This window comes from Lolium rigidum, chromosome 6, assembly GCF_022539505.1.
Source record: "Lolium rigidum isolate FL_2022 chromosome 6, APGP_CSIRO_Lrig_0.1, whole genome shotgun sequence".
Classification (NCBI taxonomy): domain Eukaryota; kingdom Viridiplantae; phylum Streptophyta; class Magnoliopsida; order Poales; family Poaceae; genus Lolium; species Lolium rigidum.
In genome coordinates, this window is record NC_061513.1 from 161194093 (window position 1) to 161206017 (window position 11925).

The 11925-nt window shown below is 42.7% G+C and overlaps 1 protein-coding gene across 1 annotated transcript; it reads left to right on the forward strand.

Annotated features, from left to right (window-relative positions):
• Positions 1–1558: 1558 nt before the first annotated feature.
• LOC124659574 (beta-adaptin-like protein A) lies at positions 1559–11422 on the forward strand. Its single transcript, XM_047197423.1, has 11 exons — positions 1559–1645; positions 1738–2254; positions 5978–6102; positions 6181–6379; positions 6779–7007; positions 7101–7267; positions 7367–7576; positions 8310–8420; positions 8520–8696; positions 9844–10287; positions 10735–11422. Exons 1-11 carry the CDS (start codon positions 1590–1592, stop codon positions 11023–11025), a joined length of 2526 nt encoding a protein of 841 aa, XP_047053379.1. The 5' UTR covers positions 1559–1589; the 3' UTR covers positions 11026–11422.
• Positions 11423–11925: the final 503 nt, after the last annotated feature.

The window sequence follows — 11925 nt, forward strand, 5'->3', positions numbered from 1 at the left end:
CGTAAACGAGGACGCCTTATTCCTTGAATCGGAGGTAGTACTGAGCAACAAATGTTTATATGGATGAATTTTAAGTGGCTGATACATTTCAAATATTTTGCAACCGCTCAAGCATTATAAGCCCAGTGTTTACCATTATGGTGTCCACACCGACGCGACAATAATGTCGCACATAATGTACGCAAACCACTTGTTCTGCACTGAGTCCCCAAGGATTAAAATTTCTTAATGAAATCAAATAATCACATGTGCAGTATGTACACCTTGATAAGGTGATGGTGATAATGGGTGTGCTTGAATAAACATACGTGCATGAGAAAAGAAAGGTAACTAACATCCAAAGATGTACACACGACACATGTGATTATTTAATTTTACATGAAGAGGAATATTAATACTTGCATGGCTAAGTCCAGAAGAATATAAATACTTGTTCCAGACCAATGGCTGCTTGGGGGAGGATATATTGTCCTCTAGGGTTGAAGTTGTCCAGTGTTCTGTCTACAATAGTGCTACCTTCTAAAAAAATTTGTTGCCTAATGGCTTGATCTCTGGGATGGACAATCAACCTCATATTCGTATGAGATTTGGGGTCTAGGAGCAACTCACCAGGTTCATGAGTAGGCATACAAGAACTGAGGAACAGATGGTGGTGTGGCAGGGCACCGGGCCGGTCACATGGCAAATTATGTGTCTACGCAACTCGAGCTAAACTTTGTAGGGCATTGTTCAGAATCACGCGTGTACAAGGCAACATCAAGTCGTTGGAAAGGGAGAATTAATTTACTAGACACTTGTTCAGGTTAGTTATGAACTGGTAAAGAGTTTCTACATGTGTTGTACTATTATGATATATTTTTTCACTGAGGCAAAACGTAATGCTTACACTGCTTCAGGCAATAAGGCTATACATTACAACCAGTTCAGGTAGTCATGATGTGTCGTTCGTGATGGTTAAGAAAGTCGTGCATAACCCAACCTCAAAGATCAAACATACCATCAACCAATGGTACAGTTATAACGAGGCCGCGGTCGCTTCATCTCATAATACAACTCGACAAACCAACTGATTAGAACAACTACAGTCGAGTTCCTGATTTCCGTAGCAAAAAACCTCTAACTGCTAAACTCCTACCGACGACACAGTCGTTCCGTATATAGATTTGGAGGCCAGAAATAGCAACATGTACTTGAGATGGGGGCTCACCGGTCACGAAGAAATTAAGGCGAAGTCGAACATGACGATTCAGATCCATCACTCCCCGGGAGAGACCTCGCGCGCATCGTCTGCTTCAGCCACCGGCGCGTCGTCCTTCCGGTCGCCATGGGCTATGGCGAGCGGCGGCGGCGTCTGACGGGGGAGGACGCCTTTGGCAGGGGCAAATAACTAGTCCAACCGTTTTCCCCCAATTCGTAATCACAGGTGGCAAAACGTATTCACTCCTGGTGACCCCACTGTCAGTGTCCCGGTACTCCTCCTAGCCCAGATCCAAGTACCCACCGGACAAAAAACCACCACTAGCAGTCGTCTTCCCCACGCGCGCGCGCCCAGATCCAAGCCCCTCCGCCGTTGCCGATCCCCGGCGGCCATGGCTCCCACGGCGCCCTCGCAGGCGAAGTCTGCCTCCCCGTCCCAACCCTCCGGGTACGCCACCGTCCTCCTCCCGCTCCCACAACCTCTCGCCTCCCGGATCCTAGCTGACCAAAATTGTGCCCAATTTGAGCCTGAACGTGCAGGAAGAGCGAGGTGTCGGATCTGAAGCAGCAGCTGCGGCAGCTGGCGGGCAGCCGGGCGGCCGACGCCGACGACCAGCGCCGGGACGTCTTCAAGCGGGTCATCTCCTGCATGACCGCGGGCATCGACGTGTCGGCCGCCTTCGGGGAGATGGTGCTCTGCTCCGCCACCTCCGACGTCGTGCTCAAGAAGATGTGCTACCTCTACGTCGGCGTCCACGCGCGCGCGCACCCGGACCTCGCCCTCCTCACCATCAACTTCCTGCAGCGCGACTGCCGCGACCAGGACCCCACCATCCGCGGCCTCGCGCTCCGCAGCCTCTGCTCCCTCCGCGTCCCCAACCTCGTCGAGTACCTCGTCGCGCCGCTCACCACGGGGCTCAAGGACCCCAGTGCCTACGTTCGGATGGTCGCCGCCGTGGGTGCTGCGAAGCTCTATCACATATCGGCCACCACCTGCCTCGATGCTGACCTGCCTGCTGCGCTCAAGGCGCTCATGCTCTCCGACCCTGATGCGCAGGTCAGCCTCGTTCGCGCCACAAACTGTTTAATCAAATCAACATTCTGGTAGACATTGTTACTTGCAAATGATTGATCAGCTATGCCGCCTAAATATGATCTCATCCCCCATTGTGTTTATTAAACCTGAAACTGGAAGTTAATCTCACTTGTAGTCGAATGCTGAATATGCATGTAATATGTCCTGTTACACAGAAGTAGACTAAGCTCTGGTTTTATCTTACTTCTTCGATCATGTAGTTAATAGCTTGCCAGTAATTGCGACCTGTTGGCTGAACTTTCTACAATTATTTGATGGATTGAGTTAACATGATTATTTTTCCTGGGCTGTCTGCATATCCACACACAGGAAATTTGAACCACTTGATATAACCAATGCTAGTAACTTTGGTATAACTGCTTTTGGTTACAATAACTTGTCAAATTATCCAAAGGATTTTGTGACTGAAAGTACCACTTACAGAATCAGCTTTGGTAACTTCTAGCAAATTCACACAGTTTAAAAAAAATACAGGATTATAGCCTTATAGGTAGCATCTTGACCTAGACACACCCTATTGTTTTGTTGTGCCAACAGATTGTATCATATCCAGCTGATCTGACACTGGATCTATCTTGATTCAATTCTGGATTAGATATTGTGATCAGGAGTCGAATTCGCAAATGCTTTATTGGATGAGAGTATGGATTCGGAGAAGAGGCACCATGCTTCTAACAAACCTTATGGATCTCTATATCTAGGATTTGATTTAAGGATAACAGAAGAGGAGATAGTCACCTTATCTGCTGCCATCATGTGTTGCCCCAGCTGTTGCTTCACCAGCAGAGCTTGTGACGGAGTGTGGTACATCAGTGTTGGTTAATCGAGGCAGATTGACAGTTACTTTGATCCTACAGCAACCAGTGAGGACCCAGCTAAATATGGGACTTGGTTCCTGTTTATGTTTAACCAATGAAAAGAGAGCCCAATGGGGGGGGGGGGGGGGGGGGGAATTTGATCCCCTTCTACCTTAGGTTACTCCACCTGCTCGTGGCTCCCGAGGGCCGCATCAGTGTGCCGCCCCTGCTCTACCGCCTCATGGTCTGGTCCCGCCTTGCCTCCTACCTCGACCAAGAACCCGCTTGCTCCGACGGTCCAACCTTAGGTTACCCAGCTGCTCCAACCAAGAACCCGTGCCTCGCCGCACCATGGTCCGCCTCTGGCTCTACTCTGATGCCCAGGTCTTTGCCGACCAGCTCTGCTCTTCTCCACTCACGGCTCACCATAGGCCGTGCCGCGGCTCGCCGTAGTGCTCGCTGTCAATGACCTTTTTTCTTCGAGCCATCGAAGCTCAGTCCTAGACTAATTTGAGTGATTTAAAAGTCCTCGGGAACTTGGAATTCCTGGCTGATTTGAGTGATTTGGTTCCCTACCTTAAGTGTATATTCTTTCCGCGAATCAGTAGCTTGTAAATCAGTAGTATTTCGGTCGTGCTGAATACAAGAAGCAAGGAAGACCGGAACCTGGGAAGGCGAGGACGTCAGCTTCAGAATGCACGGAATCAAAGCTTCTAGAGTTTCTTTGTGTCCTGTAAGGTGTGACATGATATTATAATCTAGGCTTATGCAGGATTGTAGGTTAGTTTGTTAGTACAGATTACAGAACCAATTTGTAGCTCAGTAATAACATAATACTATTTTTTTGTTATTTCCTGAATCATACTGCCGGATGGCTTTGTCTTGTGTTTGAGCACAGTTTGTGTCATCTTTGGTCTTTGGATGGCATGTATACCATACTGTTTGCTCTTGTTGGTAACTTGGCAAGCACGATAATTACAACAAACTCAAGGTCCTTGCTGTGTTTGGTCCATCCATGCCTATATTATGTCATGTCATTAGATTGTGAAATTTTAAATATACTTATGAATTGTTATATTTTAGCAAAGGTTGTGGCATTTTTTTTTGGCATGTGTACCATTTATGACTAATAACCTAATGGTTAACATATTTAGTACATTTACACAAAATGGTTCAATAGCTTAGAGTTCGGAAGAAAAATGGTTAACCAAACCCCATCATGAGACCCAGCTACTCAAGTATGGTTTCTTTATGTCCTCATTCGGCTGGGTAGCCAGCTGCTTGTGCCAGGCAGCCCAGTTTTGCCTGTTGCCCCTTTTGTGTGCCTTCTAAACTTTGGAATATCATTCACCATCTCAAACCAATATATATGCCCACGGTTATTAGAATATTACCCATGTGTTTGTGCTTAAAGTTCTGCTCCGTGTTTTAGGTATTATCCTTTTTATGTTATTTGTTTTGAATAAGGTGATATAAGTTAATGTTCTGTAAAATGGGCTAAGAAGATTCACTAGATGTTGTAATTACTTGAATTTGACTTAAGATTAGGCTCAACTTACCTATATATCTAATAAATACAAACCCTTGCAGTTCGCTCAATTGGGTTTACATAGGATGCAAAGTTGTCAGGTTGCTGCAAAGATTGTTTCTTAAATAATAAGAAAGAAAATCACCACACATGCCGGACAGTTTAGTTATACTGATGCTTAAATAGATGTCAACTTTGCCACATATCACTTGAGCATCGTCCTTCGTCTTCCTTACGGGTACTTCCCATCTACGGCGGCTCCCTCACATCTCCAGCTTGCTGTGGCTGGCTACCCCACCTCCTCCCCCAACATGGCCATGGAAGATTCGATCTCCAATTTGATCCCAGCGAGAGGGACAGCGACCCAACTTGCTTGGTTTCCTTCTATTTCTGTTGGGTTTCATATCTAGCCTACCCCAACTTGCTTGGGAAAAGGCTTTGATGTTGTTGTTGTTGAGAGGGATGGCGACCGTTCTGCTACTTTTAAAAGCAAAAAGGACTCACTCATTTATGCATCCTCCTGTGTGTCCATTTCTTGCTTAGCGATCTTCCACAATACTGCATCCTTCTCCATTGACAGCCCTCTTAATATATATTGCTTTCATTGTTTGTTGTCAATCCGTCCAGCTAGTCTATGTGCACATTGGCACGGATGAAGGATTGAGACCGTGGGTTCATTGCCCTTGTATGATGTGTGAACATACTGAATCAATGGGAACACTTCAGTGCAAATATTTCATTGAATAGTAGCTTGTAGGTTTCAACAACAAAATACAGAGCTAACTACTGGAATTAGCAGACATGTGTTGGTTCTTACGACTTTTATAAAAAATTAAAGTATTTGTAAACTGTGCTATTTCATGCCTGCAACTTTGAAATTGTGGTATTTAAAATACTCCATTCATAAATACATCTCCTTTCTGACATTGACACGGTCTTTGACATACACCTCTAACTGTTACCTCTTGTTATGTTAGGAGAAAATATTATAAAAGAATATTATGGAAGTACTTTTAATGGAAAATCTAATTTTTTTTTGCCTTACCAGTATGAATAGCTTTTTATATGAAAATTTCATAAGTTTGACTGCACCCTTTCAAGGACTTCGCATCCTAACAGGGGTTATTGTGATTTTCTTACCCGCGAAATCCAAATATAGTCTTATAGAAGGGGTTGGAATGGTAGCTTGCCTGTAAAGAGGTCCTGTCTCGAGGAAGTTATGAGACCTGACCTGTTTCATCGGATATGTTTATTTAACTGGCCTTTGGTAGAACTAACTAATTATACTTGTTTATCTTGTGTAAATGCTGTTTTTTTTTACCTTTTTTAGGCTGCCTAATTACATTACCGAATCTTCAGGTGGTTGCGAATTGCTTGCATTCACTGCTGGAGATATGGACCTTAGAAGCTGCTAATTCGGAGGAAGCAGCAAGGGAGATTGAGACACTGTATAGCAAGCCAGTGGTGTTTTACTTACTAAACAAGTGAGTTTCCACCTTTGGAATTTTGTTAGCAATACTTCCTGTGTGCATTTACTGGAATTGTTTTTTTATTATTTGCAGAATCAAAGAGTTCAGCGAATGGGCACAGTGTCATATTCTTGAGCTGGCGTCCAAGTTCCTGCCTTCTGATAATAACGAAATTTTTGACATAATGAACCTGCTTGAGGATCGACTTCAGCATGCAAATGGAGCTGTTGTTTTAGCAACAATCAAAGTTTTTCTCCACTTGACGATGTCAATGACTGATGTTCACCAGCAGGTGCATAATTTGTAGCACTTACTATAGTCCCAGATTATGCAACTTACTCTTGCAGCGCAATAGTGCTGCTTAAACTAAATGTTGGAAGTCTTGCAGTTTTTGTCTTATTGTTATGCAATCAAATACACTGAAAATATGACTCCACTTAACCATTAAATGTACATAAACGCAAAATTCTTTTATTGGAAGTTTTTTTTGCGGGAATTATTGGAAGTTAATATTTGTCTTCAAATTTTGTCATGCTGCGTGCACTTCAGTTATATAGATTTCTCATGCTTAGATGGTATACATCCTTACAGCAACATACTGTGCGGTTTCTCCTTTTTTGTGTCACTATTGTTCACTTTAGTAAATATTGATGGAAAATCTTGTTAACCCCTGTTTGCACCTCCATTTTAGGTTTATGAGCGCATAAAGGCACCTTTGCTTACTTTGGTAGGTGCCGGGAGTCCTGAACAATCATATTCAGTGCTATGTCATCTGCATCTTTTGGTGATGCGTGCTCCGATGTTATTTTCCACCGACTACAAAAGTTTCTACTGCCAGTTTAGTGATCCTTCATATGTGAAGAAGCTGAAACTGGAGATGTTGACTGCTATAGCAAATGAGAGCAACACATACGAAATTGGTATACCAGATGTCCGACAATGTCATATCTTGCAAAGTAGTTGATATATTCCTTTTTTCTAAAATGTTCACGTGATATTTCTCTTCCTGCTAGTAACCGAGCTGTGTGAATACGCTGGAAATGTGGATGTGCCAATTGCAAGAGAGTCTATCAGGGCTGTTGGAAAAATAGCTCTACAGCAGTATGATGTGAATGCTATCGTGGACAGGCTTCTACAATTTCTTGAAATGGACAAGGATTATGTGACTGCAGAGACTCTTGTAAGTTCTCTGCTGCTATTTTTTGATCGTTGCGAGGGTAATCTTGCAGAATTACATTCAAGCATCTTTTTGGGCCTCTGAGTAGAAATTAAAATGTAGGTCTTGGTGAAAGATCTTTTGAGAAAATATCCTCAGTGGAGCCATGATTGTATAGCTGTCGTCGGAAATATTAGTAGCCAAAATATTCAGGAGCCAAAAGGCAAAGCAGCTCTCATATGGATGTTGGGTGAATATTCACAAGACATGCATGATGCTCCGTACATTCTTGAAAGCCTTGTTGATAACTGGGATGAGGAGCTGTCTCCTGAGGTAATTACAATGCTTTCTTAATTTTGTTCTTCATATCTTCTCGCCAGTTTAAGATGCATCAGTCCATATTTTGTGTCACAGCAAGTATGGTATTCATTACTTAATTAAGTTATGTACGAAATTAACTGGCTGGCTAAAATTTTATCTTTCGTGACAGAATATAATTCACTCTTATGCATGCCCTATATATATCCTAAAGGATTACTCACAGTTGACAGAATATAAGTCATTCTTATGCATGTACTATATATATAGTAAAAGCGGTAATGTTATGTCCCTATGATGTGCTCATGATGTTGTATCTTGTACTAGTATATGATGGTTTGTTGTTAGCATACATGTCTAAAATAAAGGCTAAAGCACTAAATCAGTTAGAAATGAAAATTGTAATGATGGCAGTCTTCTTGGCATAAAAGCTGTATGGTTGAATGTCCTCAGTGAGTTAGTGTAACAAATAGTGTGGTTTCATGAGTGAAATTCACATCCTTTCGCACATTAAAATCAATGCCAATCCTCTTGTCCTTATAATTGACTTTTGAAACTGGTAGGCCATATGATATAGTGGTATAAGGTATAACCCTATTCCAGTTTTCAGATAGTTACTCCCTCTGATCCATATTAACGAACTAATATGGAACGTAGGGAGTGTATGCCATGGCCTTTGTCACAACCTAGCAAGTAGTTACTTGATGTTGAGCTTCACGTCATTCTTCCAGTGGTATCTTTTTTTCAGGTTCGCTTGCATCTTTTGACTGCGGTGATGAAATGTTTCTTTAAGAGACCTCCAGAGACACAGAAGGCATTAGGGGCTACATTAGCTGCTGGTTTAGCTGATACTCACCAGGTTAGGATATTTTCTTTGGTAACAATTGGATTATTTATATCATCTCAATGAAATCGGAAAAAAAGTTATCGCTCCAGCTAAACTGCCACTGCATTGCAGGATGTTCATGACCGAGCACTTTTCTACTACAGGCTTTTACAGTACGAACCTGCTGTAGCTGAACGTGTAGTAAACCCTCCCAAGCAAGCTGTCTCTGTATTTGCAGATACACAGAGCAGTGAAATCAAAGATCGGATATTTGATGAATTTAACAGCCTATCAGTTGTATATCAGAAGGTACACATAACTCAGACATTAAGTTATATTTGTAGCAAAGTTTGGGTGTTATGATTCCCAACACAAGTCGAATTTGGCTCGTGTTGTATGTTGCAGCATTGAGTGCATCTTGGGGCCTATATATTCAGAAATCTGATGGTCTGTTAGTGATGAAGGTGTCGATGTTCATGTTTTACCATAACAAAGCATGTAATTGCACCATCAGAAATTCATTTCGTTTTACCAGTAGCCAATAGCTCTCAGTGGAGGCATTTGGACGCAGTAATTTGATATTACTAATAGACTAATATAATCATAGTTCATGGTTTTTGGTCCATTATCGGTTGTAATCACCTGCAATGCCAAGCAAAAACCAGTATGTCTCCTGCATGCTTCAGCGTTTAAAACAAGTACAATGAAATAATTAGTTTTTAGAAAGAACCAATTTGATATTGAATTTGCAAATTCATCACAACTCATCATAGCAAAAATTAAACACTGTCCTTTGTGCAAAGGCTTTGCTGTGTAGCAGGCTTCAACTGTAAAGCTAGTCAAGGATTACAAGTCACTGAGTCACAACTTGTCGCTGGGGTACCGACTCACAGTGCTAGACTTGTCGATATGTAGTCGAGCTCTAACTACTAAAAATTACTAAGTAAATAGGCTACTAATAGTAGTACACTACAATATATTAATGGCATAGGGGAGTGGAGAGGAACCTGATACTGTGACAATTGCGTCCAGTGGGCAGGGCCTCCACTTCTGTGATGGCATAGGCGAGCTGGCGGCTGCTAGGTGAGTGGTGGCGCAATGGGAAGGGCGGCCAGAGGTAAGGTGGCTGGGTTGGAGGGGTCTGTTTCGATCTGGAGGGGTAGAGTTTCATGGGCTGGCCTTATTGCATCCAAAGAGTCCACACCATGTCCTGTGTCAATTTTGTGTTTTTTGAGCTTCAAGATATGTGTTCATATGCTTCTGTGGTTAGAAATGCACCACTTATTTTTGGTCTAAGATATGAAACTTATATCGTATGATGTGCACTTATTGTAATTTACAGCTGCTAGATAAATTTAGAGCATATGTTTGTAGCAAATCAGCTACTCAAATATACTTATCTGCATTAATGCTTAAAATTTATATGAGCAGTACTGACATCTGTGATGCATTGCAGCCCTCATACATGTTCACCGACAAGGAACATCGTGGAACATTTGAGTACTCAGAAGATCTTACAAATTTAACTGTTGGAGCAGAGGCTCCAGAAACAGTCATTTCTGCCCAAAGATACCAAGAAAACGATAATGATCTCCTGCTAAGTACATCAGATAAAGAGGATAACGGTACAAGAACCAGCAATGGTTCTTACACCTCTACATACAATGCTCCTTCCGATTTGCTAAGTTTGCAAACACCAGCGGAAACTGCACTAATAAATCCTGGTGGTTCGTCATATCCATCACAAACAAACTTCAGTCTTGATGACCTTCTTGGATTAGGTGTTCCTGATGCCCCAGCACCTCCACCGCCCCCTGCATTAACCCTCAACTCAAAGCCTGTGCTAGATCCTGGGACGTTCCAGAAGAAATGGAGCCAACTGGCATTATCCTTTTCTCAGGTATGTTGCTTTCAAGTTTCCTTGCATTTCCTGATAGCAGGCAGTGCAAAATACTCATGTGACCTTCTCCCATTGTGTGGTGAAGTTTCTTGTGATTTTAGCGAAGTCATTTGCTTGATGAAAATATTGTGTGCTGCCATTGTTTAATTTGTGTCTTCCCATGAAGCTCATCTCAGATGGGTACGATTTAGCAGTTCTCTTGTAGTGATCTGGTCAATGATTTTGCTTGGTCAATGATTTTCTTGGATTGGGATTGGTGTGATTTTACGTTAGTAGTAAAGCACATGAACTGGGTTCTGCTCTGCTGCTGTTGTGTCGTATATGGGGCCTCCCTTGAATGTCATCACATTGATAAATCTGACATTCACAGTGCATGTTCTGGAGCTATTGTTTCACCCTCCTGATCTTTTGCAAATTTCTTATCTTACATGGTTTTGTGTTTAACAGGAATGCTCTTTAAGTCCACAAGGAGCAGCATCTTTAATGAATCCCCAGTCGCTCATTCGCCATATGCAAAACAACTACATTCAATGCATTGCTTCAGGCGGTCAACCTCCAAACTACAAATTCTTTTTCTATGGTCAGAAAGATGGGGCTACTGCTTTCTACCTTGTAGAATGTATTGTCAACACAGCATCAGCGAAGGCTCAGCTCAAAATTAAGGCCGACGATGGGACAACTGCAGAGGCATTTTCTGCTTTATTTCAGTCAGTGTTGTCCAAATTTGGGCTTTCTTGATCATGTGCATTTGTTTCTGTAATCCACAATCCTTGGACTCCAAGCAGAGCCTTTCTGGTGGTACATTTTTCTATCAGAAGTTTGGAGAAGATGAAATTGGCAGTCCAACCAGTGGCATGCAAGTACCATCAAATTCTGCAGGGGGGCAGACACTGGTTGTTGGGGTTTTCGTGTGTGGAAACTAAGCATTGTACATTAGTGCATTTCATTTGGTCGTCTGGTGAAGAGGCTGGTTTGTTCAGGGTTTTGAGGGTTTAGAATGGTCTGTTGCCTTTTACTGAAAAGCAGGCGAATATCACCTTCGCTGGGTGTGGAGAGAATAGATAAACATATACATTTTGTATTCTATAATTTATATGCAGTTAGCAACAAAGAAGAGTACATTTAACTTTTTTTTAAAGATCCAGCAAAATGATTTCTTTTCGTGTTGAGCAGCGGAAAAGAGAAGGAAAAGAACAACACATGGGCTGGGGTTTAAACCCAGCTAGGGCTTAGATCCCTCGCAAAGGGTCCCCGAAGGAGCTGCTGGGCATTTTGCACTGGCAAGGCACCATTGTTCTATGGTTCAGCGAATTCCATTGACAATTTCATTCAGGCCTGTTTTATTGAGAATTTCATTCAGGCCTTTTATACTGGAGTGGATTTCGAGGAATTGTGAAGAATTTTGATTTTGATGGAATTTAATCCCCCTACATGCCAGTACCCCTCTGGAATCTATGAAACCAAACAATCTCTCAGAGCATCTCCACCTCCACCGGTGACCCTAAATAGTCATCTCCACCTCCACCGGTGACCCTAAATAGTCGCCGGCAGGGCGCCGACAGTGCATCCTCCATTTAGGAACGCTGTTCGCACACCGGTGCCTCCCAAACGGCGGTCCCCAATTTTTTTTTTCTATTT

Excerpts from the sequence above, each read along its gene's own strand:
- LOC124659574 (XM_047197423.1), top strand. The coding sequence starts at position 1,590 with ATGGCTCCCACGGCGCCCTCGCAGGCGAAGTCTGCCTCCCCGTCCCAA. Across the intron at positions 6,103-6,180 it reads GTGTTTTACTTACTAAACAA|AATCAAAGAGTTCAGCGAAT; the intron begins GTGAGTTTCCAC and ends TATTATTTGCAG. Across the intron at positions 7,008-7,100 it reads GAGCAACACATACGAAATTG|TAACCGAGCTGTGTGAATAC; the intron begins GTATACCAGATG and ends TCTTCCTGCTAG.